Consider the following 19,043-nt stretch of genomic DNA (forward strand, 5'->3'; position numbering starts at 1 on the left):
GAATTAAGTAGATATAGACCACTGGAGATGCAGTACACTGCCTTCTCGCGAAGGACCGACCGTTCGTCTTTTGCTTAACACGGCTTCTCCGTATCATAGGGAGATCACTGTCCTAGCACGACACATGTCCATGTTCGTCCCGTCGGACTAATGTTCAGGAACAATGCCCATTCAACCTAGCTCATGCACACCAGGATACTGCCTCCCGCCCACATTCCGCGCCTCCGAGCCGCTTTCCGTTGTCGTCGGCAATGGACTGCCCATCCTCGGGCTGCTGCCCCAACTCGCCGAAGAGACCGTATTGGAAGTATTGTTCGACCACCTATTGCTGTCCCTACCTGCATGAGCGGCCGCACTGGCGGCGAGGTATTGCTGGCTTTCCGTCCCGGCTCTGCCATTGGCCGCATCTAGTTCCGACGGCTGCGCGTATCGTGGCGGCACCTCCCCATCCGAGCGCGGCGGGTCGGTTGGTGCGGGCGAATAGGTGTATTTCATGGCCGAGGGTGCGGTTGTGCTCATTGGAGGATTCTGCAGGTTGGGGTTTCTATTACGACGGCGACGGCGAAGGCAGATGAGTGCTAAGACGATGATAGAGGCGAGCACTCCCGCGCCGACTCCGGCTCCAATGCCGGCTTTTGCGCCTGTGCTGAGGCCGCCCGGTGATGGGACTGGCGCGGGCGTAGGTGATGCGGTCGCTGAGCCTGAGGCTGTGCTCGCGAATTCGCCCGTGTGCGCTGCTGCCTGTGCTCGCGCTACTCCCGGTGTTTCCACTGCTTGCCGCAGTGCTGGACACAGTAGTGGCTGCCTCTGTGGATTCGCTCGGACTGCTGGAGGTGCTGGAGGTGCTGGGCGTGCGAGAAGTGGTGCTTGGAGCTGGCACCGAAACAGTCACCTGTGCCGTGTCCGTGACGGTGATGTGCACAACAGAAGTAGGCACCGAAGCAGATCCCTTAGCTGTCGAAGACGGTGTGTAGCCCGGCTTCGGCGTCCACGAGGTCGGATTGACCTGCGAGAAATATGTCTTCGGGCCATTTGGTGCGGTTGGGAGCTGGACGATTGGGGCGAGTGTGGCTGGAGCAGCTGCGCGAGTAGGTCAGTACTCGTTCCATCGTGTTCGGCTCGAGCGTACCAAATGCTAGAACGGCATCTGTGCTGCATACTTGAGCCGCTCCTAAATCCTCGGCCGGTCTCACAATGTTCTGAGTGTTGTCTTCCGGATGGTTGCATGCCTTGCATCAGAGTCAGACTGCCTGTTACTTAAGATGCCGACAGGTGATACATGCCCATTGGTTTGGGGCCACTGAGCCGCAGTAGAAGAGGCCGACCCAGTATAAATTTTCTGCTTGAGGTCAACTCTGAGCACGTCGAGCCTGGCAAGCTTTTGCTCACGAAGTCTGGTCCACACTTATACGGGCAAGAGGCGTCTGCGTACGCCGAGTCCGTACACTGTAGCCCTTTTTAGCTCCTTCTTTCATAGATCGCATGCGATTGTCAACGTACGCCGGACAGGTATGTGACATTTGTATTGGAGTCCCAGCACGCAGAGTCGCTGTAGCAAGTAGGTCAGCCTTGATCTGCTTTGGAGACAATTCTGATTCGAGCTCACCTGAGACAAAGGTCGCCGATCTGACAACAAGCGCTCTGTGCACCATCGCTAGTATCTCCGCACGGTATCACCGCACTACCCAATGTCTTGCCTGCCGCATAGTAGCAACTGTTCTGAGCCAGAACGTACTCGATCAACAGCAGTGCAGCGAACGACAGGTAGCATAGCGACAGCATGTCGCAGCAGCACGTATACAGCTACATGCGATGAAAAGCGCAGTCGCAGGAGCAACGAGCTGAGGCGGGACTTACCTGCCTTATCACGGGAAGTGGCGGGGTTCGAGCTCGAGCAATCGCCAAAGCGAGGTACAGCACAAGTACACCATCGTTAGCCTGCATGTAGCGTCGCATGGCTTGACAATGCCCTTAGACTGACCAATTCCAGCAGGCCTGTGCCGAAAAGGTGCCATTGATGCATGCGAGTCGTATTCAGGGTGTTAGCCGCATTTCTGACCGGTCTCTTGAATTCCTCCTCGATCTCAGCCTGATCGGTAGAGATTGAGCTACTATGTCGTTTGAAGGCTCGGACACATCAAAGTTGAGCGCACAGACGAACTTCCGTTCGTATCACCGCGTATTGATCCAGCTTACTGGACAGACAGTTTTCCGTCGGGGTGTGCTCTGGTAAAGTCGTCGCAAAGTGAAGGATGCGGGTGTGGTGGGGCGCCCGATTAAGCTTCAAGCCCGCGATTCGGGCCACCCCGCTAAATCTTACAGTATGATACCACCTCGCACGTGGTCATATATGGACGTTGACATCGACCTCCGGGCTCTTTGAGCGCACCGACAATTCTCAGGTCAAGCTTGGTTTGGCACCAATCTCGTCAGGCGTGAACAGGTTGACGGTGCGAAGAGGACTCTCGAAATGCTCGACGCTCAAAAGTCTATTCTCTGCGTAGTTCGACAGCATGATGAACGCTTCAGGTCCGTATTAGATAGACAAGACTGTATCGTTGATGGTGGGCGCAATCGATAAGTTCAGTTCCTCGAATGGGCGATAGGCATCGTTGAATGATCTCAGCCAGACATACTTAGCCTCAACAGCAAATGCTGAGGCAAGCCTTCCTCTTTCTCCAGACCCTCCTTGATCCTGTCCAAGCAGTCCCGGAAGCCGTCCGAGAACTGCTTAAGCGGCGCCGCAGCCTCGTCATTGTTGCTCGTTGTTTGGTGGTCATGCCGTCTTGATGCCGCGAACCTGAGCACTACCCCAAACAGTTCTTCAATGCATCTCCTCGACTTGCTCTGCCTCTCTTTCAACAACAGCGCTCTAAGCATGTCGTCGAGCATCGCTTCCAAAGCATCACGGAGGTGAGCCAATGAGCGACCGGTCTGTAGTGTGCCGTGGTAGTCGCCGGCGTCAATCCTAGTCTGCACAGCAGCCATCACTTGCTCGAATGCAAGCCAGCCGTGGCGCAGAGCTGTGTTGTGGGTATAGTCCGCCAGGGTGGATATCGCATGCTGGATCCGGTGTCGCAGACGATGCTCTGGAGCAGAAACCTGGGTAGGCGCTCTACTGCTAACTTCGCGCAACAAGTGCTGAGCCAGATGCTGCACTCTCATGAGGCGCAGAAGGTGCTGGAAAATCCTGTCATATTTTTCGAGCACGCGAGGTGTGATCACTGCCGCGAGCAGAGCAGTTGGAGATCTGTATTGCATTCGAAGGAAGTCGAGGGCGTAGATGGAATTTATGTCGCGACACTTCTCCAGCGCCTCTTCCGGAAGGTCGCGCAATGAGAAAGAGATGATGTCTTCGAATTGTTGACGTCCATTGATTTCGGGCAAATGTTCTCGTAGGATGCCCATTAGTACCATACGCAGCTCAGAGCTAGTTGGCGGCCACGTATCTCTCGTTGCGAGACGCAAGCCGGTCGAGTTGCCGTCTCTTCGTCGGCCTTCGCCACTGGCTTGGCTTGTGTCGAATAGCGCGATGCTGATCCGCGTGGCGAACGGACCATTACCAAGAAGTTGGAAGTCTTGCAGTTGGGCAAGATTTGTGGGTAGGCTTTTGTCTTGGAACAGTGCTCGTAGTACGGCGAATGAAGCATACGGTGCTCTGCCGTTATGAATGGTGCGAGAGAGAGTTCGACCACCTGATCAAATGGGACTGAATCGATTGTGGTAACATTCGAGGACTCTTCAGTCAAACACTGGAAGACCTTTTCCTGCAATGCGGCTTGGGCTTCGTAGAAACTCAGGTGAGTGAGGCTTCCGAAGTCGATGGGCTGAAAAGTCATGAAAGCGCCTTCTTCCGCTGCGTCGGGCGCTGTAGCATCGACTTTGCGCTCCGGTAGATCTTCTGTGACAGACAACTGGTCCTCGGCGAAATTGACTTGTTCTTGGAACTTCGCGAGTTCTTGCCAAGAGTATTTCAAGCCCAGCTCGATATTCCTTGGAAGCGCCGAACCATCCGACTGAGCTACGCCTGCGGCAGCAGCAGACACTAGTGCTTTTGAAGTCCGGATCTCGCCAATGAGTTGCGAGAGCTCCTCAGACAGCAGCTTCGAGACAGCCAGGTTCTCATGGACTTCTTCAGCATCAATCGTAGGAGGAGTCTCCAGATCTGATCGGAGCCTTGCTAACACGGAACCAGCTATCGCAGAGAGCAGGATAGTAAACAGTCCTCGGTACCGCGGCAGCAGCGAGACCATGGACGGCACAGATTGGAGCACATCCCGTAGGATTGCTGCATCGTCGCCACTGCACGCGACCGTGTTCAACAGCGTCCCAACACATACCACAAAGCGGTGTGGACCTTCGATAAGCTCTGCTAGCTGGACAGGCGTTCTGACATCTGCTCTCTCCTGCTGCAAATACCCCTGCACAGCCGCCAGAATCGCCCTGGCAGCACTGTAGAAAGCGATCTGCCCGGGTGTAGTCCGCCCATCGTGAACGTCCAACGAACTCGCAATACGCATCGTACGACCCGTGACATCTAGCGAGTACCTCAAGTCCTCAATCAGCTCTGGACTATACCCCGAGATTGTAAGTCTTTGCACCGTAGGCACAAACTCCTGGTGCTTCTCATCCCATCTCACATACTGCGACGATCTACCAAGTGCTAGCTCGAACAGAGCGTCGAGGTATGCGTCTGGGGGCGCGGTCTTGTACTGTTCGTCTTGTCCCTCGCTTGCTAGGATTGCGTCGAGGACTTGTGGGCCCGCTTCGGAGATGTAATGGTAGGCGGGCTCGCGATAGCTCTCGTTGTGGAAGTGGTCCCAGCTGGTCAGCTTGAGCGTTCGTGGGGCATTCTTGACGTCTGGTAGGATCCATATGTCTTCATTGTCGCTTTCCGGCGCAGGATCGGCTCCCGCTGCTGGACTGACATCTTCGGCAGTGTCATACGCGGAGGAAGACGAGGAGGGTGGGTCGAGTGACTCGAGTTCTGCGTCTACCGCTGAGAGCTTGAATGTCTCTGGCTGTAGCAGCGGCAGTGCCTCGCTCTTGGTATCTGGTAGGTAGAACGTGCCACTCTCGAGATTTTCCGTGAAGGTGAAGCCATCCCACTCATCTGCTGGCTGTGTGTTGAGGGGCGGCAATGCTATGAGTCCGGCTGTGGTGAAAGGGTTGGATTCCGGCGGGCGCTGCATCGTCGCATGCAGTTGCGCATCATCTTGTCGCCCGCGAGATCTCGTATAAGTGCTTGCTGCCTTTCTATGAAGCGACTCGGAATCTGGCAACAACTTGCAGGCGCGAAGGGAAAGAAGATGACGCGACGCGTACTTGCCGAAAAAGGCTTGCCGAGTTTTCGCCGGCGGTTTCCTTTCAACTTCACAATTCATCTGGCCTTTCCCATCAACATCGTGCTCAATTCCTTGTTCGACCTTGACGAACAGGCTGTTGTATCAACGCGCTACGACAGGCGCTGTGGTTCCCACCTTGCAATCGATGATTTCCCAAATACAAGCACCTAACAAGAATCCTATATAAAGACTCACCATGGCCACCACGCTCCAACAAGCTTCGACTTCACAGTCTACAGATCTGGATTCTAGTCAATGGGCCCCAGACCAGGAAACAGCCCTTCTCCGTTCAATCATCACCAATAAGCCAGTCGGCATGCACAAGCACTTCCGAATGATCGCCATATCGAACGACTTAAACCAGCACAGTATCGCAACAAGCACCGCTCAGATATGGGCAAAACTCAACCAGCTTTACGACCTCCCAGGCCTGGACGAGCGTGAGGATGCTGACATCACCAACCTGGGAGACGATGAAGGGGCGTACTGGCGTGACTTCGAACTCCCCGGAGCAGACTTCGAAGCGCTAATGTGGCAGCGCCGGCTCAACCCTGACGATAGTCACGGCAGCGGGAGCGAAAGTCCAGAAGCGGAGAGTGCGAGAGAGCAGAGCGAAGTCGCCGAGACGGATGAAGCACGGAGCTCGCCTGTGCCGTCAGCGACTGGGCGAGGCGGGCGCAGGGGCATGGCGAGGAAGAGTGGGCGGCTGACTAGGTTGGCGCAGAGCGAGATGGAGGTGGATATGGCCACGCCTGGTAGTACGAAGGCGGAAAGCGTGGTACCTGAAGATGAGGACAAGGTGATGGAGGATGCTGCGGACGAAGACGACGGAGCTAATGATGACGACGCAGACTCGAGTGAGGAGGAAGAGCACGAGGAAGAGGAGAAGAGAGGGACCACCACAAGACGCGGTCGTGGGGCACCCAAACGCGGCAGAGGCGGAACAGGTGCAAGGCGAGGTCGACGACGTGGTTGACTGCAGAGTCTTGACTTTCCAAATGCGAACATCTACCATCCATCGCTGGAGTTCCAACAGAACAGCTCAAGCATCACTGGGCAGGAACTCCACTGACTACACCGCAACACCCTTTCTCTCAGACCTCCCAGGCCTCCTCTCACCCTCCTTCTCAGACCTCGCCCTCCTAAAACACCCAAAACTCCCCCTACTCCCCTCCCTCAGCCGCTTAAGCACGACCCTCATATCCCCCAACTCCTGCTGCAACTTAGCTCGAGCATTATTATCACTCCTCCCATCCAACTCCTGATAAATCTGTCCCTGGATCTCCCCCGCCTTGGGACTACTATACTGACTCATCGTCTGCGCTATAAACTCCGTATCCAGCGTAGCCTGTATCAGCGCCGGAAGCGTGTATGTGTTTGGCTGCCGGGACTTGAAGCCGTCGAGAAGTGCCTGAGAGATCTTTTCCAGCAGGTACGTCAGCGTCTCGTGCAATAGAGGACTCGGTTTGTCACTGCTCCTATTACCAACAGTAGTTGAGACCTCAGTATGCACCATCACCAAGATCATCATTACGGTGTAGATATACGGGCTGACCTGATCTGGCTTTCCAGTACTGGGTGCCCAGTCTGGCGCGTTGATGCCCTCGCGGATCGTTTCAGTGAGTTTGGTCACAGTGGAGGAAGTATACGCCTGGAAAAGCTTCGCGTCGATCTGCCCGAATACGTCGCGGATGGTTTTGGACTCTTCGGTGAGCGTGACGGAGAAGGATGTCTCGAAGAACGTTACCAGCGCTGGCACCTGCTCGTTGCGGAGGGCTTTGAGGTTGGAGAGGGTCAGGAGGAGGCGGATGTTGCGGTCGGAGACTTGGATCGGGGCGGCCATGCTGTTGTCGTTGTCGTCGGATGTGGTGGCAGCGGTGGGGAGGATCCATTCGCTTTCCTCGCTGTCGTCGACTTTCTGCGCGTTCTCGAGCATAGCGTGATGGCTTTGTAGATGCTGCTCACGAACTGCGTGCGGACCATTTGGAGGAGTTTTGATGGGGGAGGCGCGATGATGCTGTTCGAGCTGGCTTTGCTTGAAGGGTCTGATAGGTAGAGGACTTGTTGGACGCCGGAGAGGATCTTTTTCTCGAAAGCCTCGAAGAAAAATGGGAGGTTTGTTTGGTCGCGCTTTTCTGGCGTTCGTGACCAGTCTTCGAGGCCGTTGCAGTACTCGCTGTCTTTGTTCCAGGCGTCACATAATGCTCGAACGCTTCGCTCGCGTGCTGCGCTGAGGGTTGCGCGGATCTTATCGCTGACTTGTGAGCTGCCGGAGACGGGCGACATGGCTGCCATTTCTGTTGCGGCAGCTGTCACCAGGTGGAGGAGTTTGACCAGGTAGTGGACGGCGCCAACGGAGTTTGCGTGCGGCGGCCAGAAGCTGAAGTCTTCCCATGCTTCACCTTTTCGAGGTGATGGTGCTGGAAGGTTGTCCTTGTCGAGCTTTCCGATACGGCCTTCGGTAGGCGAGAATGCGGAAAGTCCAGCTGGTGTGTTCGGTGTGGTCGCGGAAGCGGAAGTGGGCGAGAACAAAGTCGAGATATCGTCGGTCGGCGGCTCAGCAAAGAGCTTGTTGACAGCATCTCGTAGCAGCTCAGCCAGCTCCACGGCTCCATTTGTCAGATCGCGCACACCTGCATCAGAGAGTCGATGGTGTTTTCTAGACTCGCCCTCGAATCCCGTAGGCAGAGCTTTCTGCTTGTGGCCATCGATGAAAGCTTTCGCCGAATCCCAGAAATCGACGACTTCGCCGAGCAATCCATTGGACATTGACAGCAGCTTGGTCAAATATGTCGTGATTGTCTCCCAGAACTCAACGACCTGTTGCTGATCGAGTGCGTCTGGGTGCTCTTTTGCAGCTTGTCGAAGGTATATTGCTGTAGAACGAGCATCTCGTTGCTCTGTTGCGGCCAGTCGTCGCCGCAAAATCTCTATCTCCACACGTGAGCGCTCCACGATGGCAGTGATTTTATTCTTGAGATTGTCATAACGACTAAGAAGCCAGACCCAGATCGGATTGTCGTCGACTCCAAGTTCAAGCAGGATGCCGATCAATTCCATATGCTCTTCGGCCTGTGAAGCTCCCGGAAGTGGTAGCACTGTCTGAATGCTGGTCAACCGTTTCCAGATATCACGCTTGAGCAGTGTGATCTGCTCTTCGACATCTGCCCACATACGGCCGGTCACAAGGATGGTACGAACTTGGTCATCGGTCAAGCTTTGGCCGCTGTACGTCACTCGATCAGCCAGAGCCTTGGCCTGAGCTGCGTAGGAACGTGCGTTACTGTAGTGCTGAACAGCTTTCTCGTAATCTCTGTGCTTGATGGAGGAACGTAGCTCGCTTCCAAGTTCGTACAGTGGTCGCTCCTTCTCAATCGCCTCGGCGAGCGCTTTCAGGCTGGCTTCTCGCTCTTTCCCACCCAAAGCTGGACCCCAGACATCTTCAGCCTTCTGCGCGACTTCGAGCAAGGGCACACGTATGCCTTGCACGCCATAGTCCGTTTCCTTCCGAAGAGCGTTCTTGCTGGGTTTCGCTGTGGCAGCAGTAGCGGAGGCCGCACTAGCACTACTGAAATTCCGATAGTGGATGCCGCTTTGCCTGCTGACATTTCGAGAATGTCGAGGGCTGGTCGGTCGCTCTGCTGGACGCTCTATGCCTTGATCTCGCATCTCAGTGTAGACATTGTCGATGGTCGCTTTGGCTCTGACGAAGCGTTCAAAATTGCTTTCCACCAGGACTTTCAGTGACGCAGATTTCTGATCGATGCTTTGGCTGAGGAATTGCAGGCCTCGGACCAGGTCATCCGTTGACGCGTCATGGTGTGCTTGTGAAAGAAACAATGCCGGAGAAAACGTGGTTGACGAAAGCATAAACTTGTTCCGTAGTCGAGAATCCTGTTCGATGGGAAGACCTCTGGATCTAAGCGACCCAACGACCGTCCCTTGCGCGCCCAATGGATCCGGTTCATCCTTCTGTACCAGATTTGACCTGCCGTCGCTGGTTTTCTGAGCACCGATCAGACCACTTCGCCGGTCACTGGCGCTTCGTTCTAGAGCAGAATATCGCGACCTTGATCTCCGGACTCCAATATCATCAGGCTGTTCGTCTTCGCTCTCGTCCAGTTCTGCCGGCCATTCCGCTGGTTGTGCAACTCGCAGATTGTAGTGTGTCAGCACGTTCTTCTCGACTTCCATTGCCATGTTGTGCTCCTGGCATTTACTGTCGTCATTGCATTCTGGGCATTGCGAGAGTGGAACAGAAGAATAGAATGGATGACTCTACCATACCGTCGACATAGCTTAGATGTTGTTCAATGTGCAATTGATATAAGTCCGACTCCTGAACCATGTTGTCGGGCCAGTAGCCGTTGTTGTCCGGAACTCGAAATGCTGCCATGAGTCCTCTTCCGCCACCGTACCGACCGGCAAGTTTGACCTGCAGCTGCCACATGCGGGTCCTTTTGAAGCTTCGCAGAACAAATCTTCCCGCGGGTACAATCTGATGTTCATGCCCGCGCAGTTTACTAAAGAGCTCAAATCCTCCTCAGCAACAGCAGCGGACAGTGTTACAGGACCTTGCTCCCTTGCACAATCCATGCGACAACGCTCCTAGGCCCACAAACACAGCTTGACAGCACGCCGCGGAGCTTGTCCACAGCTTCAAGTTGCCCGCCATGATACCAGTCCGAGCTCTTGCAGCTCCCACTAGGCAATGCCTGCGGACAGCAGCATACCAGCAGCCACGATGGGCCATTCCAACACTCCAGGTACGTCGAACCTACTCTCAAGTATGCGCCAACATTAACATATCCACAGACCCGATCATACGCAACACCAGCCCCAGATAAAGTCGCCAAATTCAAAGGCACCAAAGGCTCAGACGGCAACTACACCGTCAGTCTGATAGAAGGCGACGGCATCGGCCCCGAGATCGCGCAGTCAGTCAAGGACATCTACTCTGCCGCCAAGGTCCCCATCAAGTGGGAGCCCGTCGATGTCACGCCCCGACTGAAGGACGGCCGAACCGTCATCCCGGATGAAGCGATCGAATCCATACAGAAGAACTACGTCGCACTGAAAGGTCCCCTCGCGACGCCCATCGGTAAGGGCCACGTCTCTCTCAACCTGACCCTGCGCCGGACATTCAACCTCTTCGCCAACGTGCGTCCGTGCAAGAGCATAGCTGGCTACAAGACTCCCTACGACAACGTCGATACCGTCCTGATCAGAGAGAATACCGAGGGCGAGTACTCCGGAATCGAGCACGTCGTAGTCGACGGCGTCGTCCAGTCCATAAAGCTCATCACACGAGAAGCCTCTGAGCGCGTCCTCCGCTATGCCTTCCAATACGCCAAAGACATCAACAAAAAGAAGGTCCGAGTCGTGCACAAGGCTACCATCATGAAGATGTCTGATGGTCTCTTCCTGAGCACTGCTCGCGACGTGGCCAAGGACTTCCCGGATATCGAGTTCGACGCAGAACTTCTGGACAATGCTTGTTTGAAAATCACCACCGATCCAGGGCCATACCAGGACAAGGTCCTCGTCATGCCTAACCTCTGTAAGTCTCCCAATTCCTTCCCCATAATGCCTCACTAACATGTCACCTCGTCAGACGGCGATATCCTCTCCGACATGTGCGCCGGCCTCATCGGCGGCCTCGGCCTCACCCCCTCCGGCAATATCGGCGACGAATGCTCCATCTTCGAGGCCGTACACGGCTCCGCGCCCGATATCGCGGGCAAAGGGCTTGCCAACCCCACCGCGCTGTTACTGAGCTCGATGATGATGCTGAGACATATGGGCTTGACGGGCGAAGCAGACAAGATCGAGGGCGCAATCTTCAAGACATTAGCCCAAGGCAAGGCTCTGACAGGAGATTTGGGCGGGAAGGCCAAGACGAGTGAGTATGCGAGTGCTATCATTGGTAACTTGTGAGCGACAGGACTGGAGCTGGCTGTGTGTGTACGTGCTGAACGACGTCGTTGGTCGAGAGGCGGCCAAGTGAAGCCCATTGTTTTGTAGATATCATAACTAGCATCATCGATCGACTACATCACTCCGACTTCTCTATCTCGACTCCCCTCCCGACTTTGATTTCCGTGTCAACCTCGACTCTCCTTCTTACTTCGGCCTGCCTTTTGAATTCGTTATCAGTCATTCCATTGACGCGTAGACCTTGAAGAAGGGGTAAACACACCAATGCAAGAGCGGAGGGCAAGGATGTCGATTTCCTAGTTATGCCAAAAAACAACGGACTACCTTACCCAGCTCTCAAGCTTTTTCATTCATCAGAGGGCTCGTATCGAATCCCAAAATGCAGCGTTTTCAGCGCCAGGTGGCTGGCCCATGCTAGACCGCAAACGCCCAAGATATAGGCCAACGCTTTCCAATCTCTCCCACACCCAAAGACAGGTCAAAGTCAGCATCACCGCAAACTGCTATACGCCGCCTCCAAAATCTCATCTGCATCTCCATCCAGCTCGCTCGCTACGGTCCGCTCATAGTCCATCTGTCTTCCTTTCCGCTTGCCCTTACCCAGCACCAGAATCCCGCCGTGTGTGGGATCATACCCTCCTTCGTCCGGGACGGCGCCAGGGTTGTTCCTGCTCTTTCCTCCACCACCAACGGCTTTTCTCGATCGGACATTGACGTTTGCTGCAGAGGCATTGTATTCGGCATCGTTCTCGTCTTCTGAGTCTTGCTCGCCGTCCTCTTCCAATGCCCAAATCTCAATAGCCCGCCCCAACAACGTCCCAGCAATACCCCCACCACCAGCATCGCCACCCAGAACACGCACTGCCTCGTGCAGCGCCATGACGGCGTCTTTAGTGCGGCCCAGCATAGACAGCAGGACGATCCCGCGACTGGTGTGTATACTTCCAATCAGATTCCGCTCGTCGTAGCCGCTTGCTTGACCACTGGTGTTGGAGGTTGCGGCGTCGGCGATGCTTAGTCCGGCGAAGGAGGCTGCGTTAGGGTGAGTCGATGACTCGAAGACATTGGTCGATGGCGAGGCGCCGCCTGTGGCTGTTCGGAGGCATTCATCGAACTCTGCGAGGGCTTCTTCGAGTCGATTTAGTCGCCGCAATGTATGTGCTAGGTTCGCACGGGTTGCGACCCATGCGGTCATGTTGCAGCCTAGACTAGATGCTAGCTCGAGGGCGCGTTTGAAGAGGCGGGCTGCGTTGGGGAGGTTGGATTGATGGTAGAGAATAACGCCGATCTCGTTGAGGACCAGTGGGTCGCAGCCTATGTCTTTTGTGTTAAAAAGGCTGTTGTTGAGGTCGAATGATTCAAGGTCGGAGGAGGATTTGGCTACGCCAGTGCTCATTTCGAACGCTCTGCTGCAGTATTGCCAGGCGAGTTGCATGTTGTTGAGGGCGAGATGTTGCATGCCCATGAAGACTTGCGGGAGGTGGCTGCCTTGGAAGAGGCGGCTACCGGTCGAATATGCGGCGATGGCTTGGTCGTGCTCGCCCTCAGCGGCGAAAGTGTGGGCGAAGCCGATCCAAGCGGCTGCTGAGTGTGGGTCCATCAGGGAGGCTTTCGAGAAGAAGCGACGTGCTTCTGCTATCCGTGCTGTGGCGAAGTAGTATGTGCCAATGGCTAGGTAGGTGTATGATTCGTGTGGAGCGTGGACGGACAGTGTGTGGGATAGGTGGAATAGGGTGTTGTGCGAGCCTGTTTCGTAAAGTAGGGCCAAGTGAAGCGGGTACAGCTGCTTACTGTGTCCCAGGGCGGCGGCGGTATTGCTGTCTGATGTGTCGAGGATAGATGCAGGTTCGGGTTTCGTGTTTAATATCTCTGTAGTGATTGCCAATGCTTGGTGGAAGCGACACTGAGTGTACAACATCTCAGCTCGCGCTAACAGCATGTCTGGATTCGAGGCCAGGTTGTAGTGGGTTGACAAGGTCTCGGTAGCATGAGCTAAGATGCCCGGTGAGGTATACTTGGACAGGCGGGTGGTGTAGAGCATTTTTGTGAAATCTGCCGCTTCGGTCAGGCTGGATTGATCTTCCACCCGGACCGAGTCGAAGTCGAGCTCCTCAAGAAAGGCCAGTTCCTCGGCGGGCGACATCATCGAGTTCTTCATGAGCTCTTCGAACGCCTCGAAGCACTGGACGTCGATCCTGACGGCATTCTTGTAGCAATCTCTGGCCCGATCAAAGGCGTCTCTTCTGGCATAGCATAGGCCTCTCAAGTAGCACATTCCTGCCTCGAACCTCAACTCCTTGGCCTGTTCCCGATCTCGATCCCGCTCTTCGCTGACATCTATCCGGTCCTTCTGACCCCGTCCGGTCTTTGGACCATGTCTGGCGGTGCCGTTGACATGTGCCAGTTTTCGCCGGGCATTTGTAGTAGTCTGAATGAACTGGACTGGGTCGTCCTCGCCCAGGAGATTGAGGGCATGTTCGTATCTGCCTTGCTTGATGAAGCAGTTTGCAGCCAGGTAGCGGCAGGACAGACTTCGCTCTATCAGATCTTTGCGTGACAGCAGCGAGAGTGCTCGTGTGTAGTTGCGGGTGCTGAAATGGACTTGGGCCAGCCAGAAAGCGTCTGAGTCTAGGTCTGGTACAGGTCAGTGGCCGAGCCAGACAGTATGGGGACTCTCCTTACTCGACAGCGCCAGTATCTTGTCACCTATGTAGACGGCAGTGTCGTGTTGCCCTCTGTTTACTGCATCCTGCCGCCATGACCGGAGAAACTTCTCCATGCTGGCTGTTGACCGCGTCGCCATGCCGGGCAACTCCTTCTGCTTCAACCTGGGAGGGTGTCATAAGGTCATCTCTTCGTAACGATCGTGGACAGCATCATGTGTCTTGGGTAAAGTTCGCTCGTCGCGTGAGGAGGGGTGTTGAAGGGGAGTCGCGTTTCTTTCTCCAACTTTTTCTCAGGCAGGTGTGACGCAGTGAAGTCGATCTGTTCGCTGGTGCCTCTTTCCTTTGTATATATATTTCCAGCCCAAGGAACGCCACTTCTCTTCCTTCTACGTATCCCGGAGAGGCGAGCGCTCATCTCGAAACGCCCACAGTAATCGTCTCTCAACCGCCACCATGTCAGAAAGAAAAGTGCTATCGAAATACTATCCCCCGGACTTTGATCCGTCCAAGATCAAGAGGACTCCCAAGTCAGAGAGGCCGACGGGTCCCAAGTTGATGCCCGTACGCCTGATGGCACCATTCAGCATGAAGTGCACCTCCTGCGGCGAGTACATATACAAGGGTCGCAAGTTCAATGCCCGGAAAGAGACTACTGATGAGAAGTACTTGAACATCGCCATATATCGATTCTACATCCGATGTACGAGGTGTAGTTCTGAGATCACCTTCAAGACTGACCCCAAGAACATGGACTACACATCCGAGCGCGGCGCCAAAAGGAATTTTGAATCATGGAGAGACCCCGAGGCTGCCGAATTGAAAGAAACGGACGAAGAGCGACTCGATCGATTGGAGCGGGAGGAGGCTGAAGAGGCAGAGAATGCCGAGCGGAACGCCATGGAAGAGCTAGAGCAGAAAATGGAAGACAGCAAACGCGAAATGCAAGTCGCCGATGCCCTAGACGAAATCCGCACCAGAAATGCCCGCATTGAGCGAGGTGAGAAGGGCGGAAAGGAGGATGAAGCACTTGCGCAGTCCAAATATGCAGCCGAAGAAGCCAGGAAAGCACAGGAGCGAGAAGATGAAGAGGCTGCCCGGAGAGCTTTCGAGCATGCAAAGGCTGACGGCGCTCCCGATATCGAGATCAACGGCGCTGAGGACCCTGCCGAGGCAACCGAAGCAGTCAAAGAGATTCCCTCCTTCGAGAAAGTCAAGAAGCCGAAGAAGAAGACCCTGTTGACAAGTGTGCTGAAGAAAGAGACCGTTGTGGCAGCCCCAACACCAGTCATCAAAAATGTCGGACTCGGACTAGGCGGATACGATTCTGATTCTGACTGAGGAATCATGATACCAACCTCGAATGAACCCACAAGAGTTGATCCCTAACCCGTCAACATCATTGAGCAACGAGCGAGGCCGATGGTGGACAATACACCATCCGCCTGTTGCGATACACTCGACCACAGGCGCTTTCTGCAACATTGAAGGACCGTCCTTGGCGCCCAAGGGCATTCCCGTCCGCAGGATCTACACACCTGCCCATGCTGCAAGTGAGTATTGGGTCCCGCGATGGAGGTAATCCATATCTGCGAGGCACTCTTGATTTTCGACTGATCTTCTGCCTAGGCGCTTGCGTAGGGTCAAGGCGAGCTTAAAATATGCTTGCATGCTCGACTCCCGCACAAAGACCTGGAATGGCGCATTATCAGAGCGTTGCAGTGGAAAAAGTACAAATATTTTCCCAGATACAGTGCATATTGGCTGTAAGCGCCCTCCAATCACAAGCGCCAGCGTTCAGGCGGGCGTTTGAGGTGGAGTGGCCATACCCCGGACACGACCGCCCATTGGTGTTGCTGATTTCAGCATCAGATCGGCTGCTCGGTCGAGGCGTTCGTAGGCGAATGCTGGGCGCTCTCCCCACCAGGTACCCTTCATATACTCCTGTCAGCAGTAATCTTCAGACTTCACCCGTCGACTCTGAGGTAGTTGTTGCTGGATGGTACTGACACCGCTGCTGCCATGTCGAAGGCGCCCGCCTCGCATCGATCGCTGAGCAAACCTTCGCGATCGAGTAGTGATGATAATACCAGTCTCGACTCACGGACGAGTTCCGGAAATTTCGCGGACTCAACTTCGACCAAAAGCCCAACCCTGGATCCTCAACAATGGAATGCCGCCGCTCTCTCTATGGGCATCAATCCGTCAGATCATGGCCCGCCGAACGAGTCAGCACGAAAGTTCAGCAAGAAGGTCGACAAGCGAGCGAAGAAAATGGCCGAAGTAATGTCTGCTGCTGTCGACAGCCTTGCACAACCTCATCGTGGTCTGATAGTCACAATCGACAACCTCTTCAATCGCGAAGCATCCCTGGCTTCGTGCTAGGCTCGACTCGACGGCTACACGCCGCATGGGTCTCCTTCCACCACGTCCAGCCATCAATGTTGGCTACCGGTCACAAGTCTTCACCACCGACCAGCGCGAACTCCAGTACGGCATTATATCGGATATCGATGGCGCCCCTCGCGATCTTGGGAAGCTATCGCATGTGTGCAAAGACACGTACTGGCCATTCTTCGTGATCGAGATCAGTGAAATCTCTCTCCACGCCGCAAGCACCTTGCGGTCGAAGCCACCTCGACATGCAATAACGCTCTCATGACACTCGCATCGGCACTGCTGGATCCCATGTCTGCGAACATCGATCCACGACTGACACAATGCGTCAATCGCAGCATCGGCGCCTTCGCACTGGCCATTTACAAGAAGACGGCTCGTCTCCAAGTCCACTATTCGGATGGCTTCATCGCCGAGACAGTCGGCGTCGTAGCAACATACAATCTCGACTCCGAAGCCGACATGTCCAGCTTGCTGCACCGAGTACAGCACATTTTCACCTGGGCAGAAGAGGTGCGATTGAGGGCGATTACGGACTTGCTCGACATCCTGGACGCTCGGGTGAACTTCAAAGAGACCGTGCTGACGCAGGATGCGAGCAACAAAGGCCCAATGGATGTTCCGGGCATAGGCAGGTTAGGAGATGGGGATGGCAGTCCAGGCCCTGGAGGGAGAGGGAAATCGCCTGGAGCTGCGTTGTTCAAGACTGTCGTGGGGAGCAGTATGCCGAAATGGAGTCGGGTAGAGATGTGAGAGGCGGACCTGAAGGATGACCGTAATGAACGCTATGTAGACCCACGGGTAGTTTCTTCTTCAACAGCAAGAGTTGGCCTTGGCATTTTCAACTTCACTTGACCAAGCCTTGTTTGTTTGAAGCATCACCAAAGTTTGACAAGATCTTCCGACCTCACAAAAGCCTTGCATTCTGACACCACGACTGATTGTTGCCCGAATCGACGTCGTTCGTCACAGGTATCATCGTCCGCCTCTACCACAACCGAGTCTGGCCAAGATGTCTAAGGCACTTTCTGCGCCAATATGGGTCCGTCAGCTCGTTCGACCAGGCTATCGTGAAATTTCGCTGACATGCCCCCCACGATAAACCCGAACCCAAGCTCGAGACTATGCCAACAGAGATTCTCAGAAAGATGGTCGATTTCACTATCCCCAGCAACTTCGATATCAACGTCAGTAACATGTTCCACAGCGATCCCCGCCGCGAGAACCGCAAGATGACCTCTGTCTCCTGGTCGCCTGAGTGGGTTCCTGAGGTCCGACTCGTTTCACGACGTGTCCGCAAGGTCGTCGAGATCGCTATGGTTGAGCATTGTGGATTCCACTTCACGATGGGAGATCCAGACGTGCGCAAGACCATGGCTTTGTACGCTGACAAACGTATTCGACTGGAGATGCTTGAGTGGCTGAAGGCTCAAGAGGAGTTGCCTTTGCAAGAGAGACAGGGTTCGTTGGGCGTTGTCGTGAACAAGGCCATCCCTAAGTGGGCCGAGTATCGTTCTATGGCTGTTGTGCTGAGAGAACTGATTCAGGATGGAACATACTTTGGGACCAAGCGTCGATGTGATTCAGAAGACTCGGAGTAGTCGGCGCGTTTCCTTCACCAGACGTAGACAGCACGTCCACGACACTGCCACGACAGAGGGCCACAGTGCGAGAACGAGGTACTAGGCAATGCGAGCGCCGAGCACCAAACACCAGACATCAAGCACGAAGCACCAGACGCCTCAATGACACAGTGCTATGCTCCATGAGAGGCAGTGCTGTGTAGGTAGATCAGTCAGAGAATGGCACCATTTCAAGAATCGCTCCTTCCTCTTCTACTCGCCCGATGGCAGGGGACTGCACCTCCCCTGCCACCTCCTCGAGTCCTGTGCATGCCCACAGTACCTACTGTTGATCACCCTCCCTGCGAAATATACGTGGTCAGCCTTGAATATTCAGGCGTACTTGTCGAGGTGTTTGCAGAGCGATTATATTCAAGTTCTCATTGGTCAGTTTGTGTCTGGTCAGGACTCGCTTCCACATCTTTGGCTGCCACCATCAGTGTGTCTTCAGCAGTGCGAGACTCGAGGCTATCAACGATACATGGCGCAATGACTGTACTGTGTTTGCTCAAGAATTACCAAGTATCGGGAAGGGTCAGATACTCGACCGCAGAGGTTTGTCATCCGGCTTCGAAAATGCCCAGGGTTAGGGCTGCACTTGCACCTCATCTGATCACTGCCATCAAACTGGAGCGCGATTCGAACTTGACTTTGTTCTCTGCAGACGGGGAATCCTCCTGCAACCTACCGACGCCTCAACTGTATGGCGCGAGCACCCACATAATGGCCGCGCACCAAGTCACGGTGCGAAGGCGACATTTGGAGCGTCCCTGCTGCGTCCTGACGTGACGCGCATTGCTCGCGACGAGGTAGCTCAATTCCACACATCACTCGAGCGAGTCGTTCGGACTGGCAAAGTAGAAGCAGTACAGGTTTGCCAGACTTTCCTGATCATGTGAAATGCATATGAACTTACTGAGAACGTCCAGTCGTGTAAGCTATGGCTTCTAGAACACATTGTGCCTTCACCACACAGAACTCCGGCGTTCATGAAATACGCCATTGCTTGGGCTGGTAGCAATCCATCTACCGAGGATGGGGCACGGAAGCTGTCCCCGAGCAGACATGCTTTACATGTG

General features: G+C 54.8%; 8 protein-coding genes across 8 annotated transcripts; 6 read left to right on the top strand and 2 right to left on the bottom strand.

Moving 5' to 3' along the window:
* Positions 1 to 171: 171 nt before the first annotated feature.
* AB675_3024 (uncharacterized protein) lies at positions 172 to 5,192 on the bottom strand (the record flags this gene model as incomplete). Its single annotated transcript, XM_018143043.1, has 4 exons — positions 172 to 707; positions 757 to 1,080; positions 2,637 to 3,614; positions 3,653 to 5,192. The coding sequence occupies 4 exons, from the start codon at positions 5,190 to 5,192 to the stop codon at positions 172 to 174; spliced, it is 3,378 nt and encodes a 1,125-aa protein (XP_017997860.1).
* Positions 5,193 to 5,541: 349 nt separating this feature from the next.
* On the top strand, positions 5,542 to 6,321 carry AB675_3025 (Chromatin modification-related protein EAF7; the record flags this gene model as incomplete). The annotated part of the gene is made up of 1 exon (XM_018143044.1): positions 5,542 to 6,321. The coding sequence occupies one exon, from the start codon at positions 5,542 to 5,544 to the stop codon at positions 6,319 to 6,321; it is 780 nt and encodes a 259-aa protein (XP_017997884.1).
* A 3,697-nt stretch (positions 6,322 to 10,018) lies between these two features.
* AB675_3027 (Isocitrate dehydrogenase [NAD] subunit 2, mitochondrial) lies at positions 10,019 to 11,282 on the top strand (the record flags this gene model as incomplete). Its single annotated transcript, XM_018143045.1, has 3 exons — positions 10,019 to 10,111; positions 10,161 to 10,905; positions 10,960 to 11,282. The coding sequence occupies 3 exons, from the start codon at positions 10,019 to 10,021 to the stop codon at positions 11,280 to 11,282; spliced, it is 1,161 nt and encodes a 386-aa protein (XP_017997837.1).
* Positions 11,283 to 11,772: 490 nt separating this feature from the next.
* On the bottom strand, positions 11,773 to 14,061 carry AB675_3028 (Anaphase-promoting complex subunit cut9; the record flags this gene model as incomplete). Its single annotated transcript, XM_018143046.1, has 2 exons — positions 11,773 to 13,916; positions 13,965 to 14,061. 2 exons carry the CDS (start codon positions 14,059 to 14,061, stop codon positions 11,773 to 11,775), a joined length of 2,241 nt encoding a protein of 746 aa, XP_017997787.1.
* Positions 14,062 to 14,401: 340 nt separating this feature from the next.
* On the top strand, positions 14,402 to 15,286 carry AB675_3029 (Pre-mRNA-splicing factor cwf16; the record flags this gene model as incomplete). Its single annotated transcript, XM_018143047.1, has 1 exon — positions 14,402 to 15,286. One exon carries the CDS (start codon positions 14,402 to 14,404, stop codon positions 15,284 to 15,286), a length of 885 nt encoding a protein of 294 aa, XP_017997914.1.
* A 681-nt stretch (positions 15,287 to 15,967) lies between these two features.
* On the top strand, positions 15,968 to 16,330 carry AB675_3030 (uncharacterized protein; the record flags this gene model as incomplete). Its single annotated transcript, XM_018143049.1, has 1 exon — positions 15,968 to 16,330. The coding sequence occupies one exon, from the start codon at positions 15,968 to 15,970 to the stop codon at positions 16,328 to 16,330; it is 363 nt and encodes a 120-aa protein (XP_017997827.1).
* Positions 16,331 to 16,603: 273 nt separating this feature from the next.
* Positions 16,604 to 17,095, top strand: AB675_3031 (uncharacterized protein; the record flags this gene model as incomplete). The annotated part of the gene is made up of 1 exon (XM_018143050.1): positions 16,604 to 17,095. The coding sequence occupies one exon, from the start codon at positions 16,604 to 16,606 to the stop codon at positions 17,093 to 17,095; it is 492 nt and encodes a 163-aa protein (XP_017997804.1).
* Positions 17,096 to 17,354: 259 nt separating this feature from the next.
* AB675_3032 (uncharacterized protein) lies at positions 17,355 to 17,943 on the top strand (the record flags this gene model as incomplete). Its single annotated transcript, XM_018143051.1, has 2 exons — positions 17,355 to 17,384; positions 17,458 to 17,943. The coding sequence occupies 2 exons, from the start codon at positions 17,355 to 17,357 to the stop codon at positions 17,941 to 17,943; spliced, it is 516 nt and encodes a 171-aa protein (XP_017997878.1).
* Between the last annotated feature and the right edge of the window lie 1,100 nt (positions 17,944 to 19,043).

Source organism: Cyphellophora attinorum (assembly GCF_001299255.1).
Source record: "Cyphellophora attinorum strain CBS 131958 chromosome Unknown Contig21, whole genome shotgun sequence".
NCBI classification, from domain to species: domain Eukaryota; kingdom Fungi; phylum Ascomycota; class Eurotiomycetes; order Chaetothyriales; family Cyphellophoraceae; genus Cyphellophora; species Cyphellophora attinorum.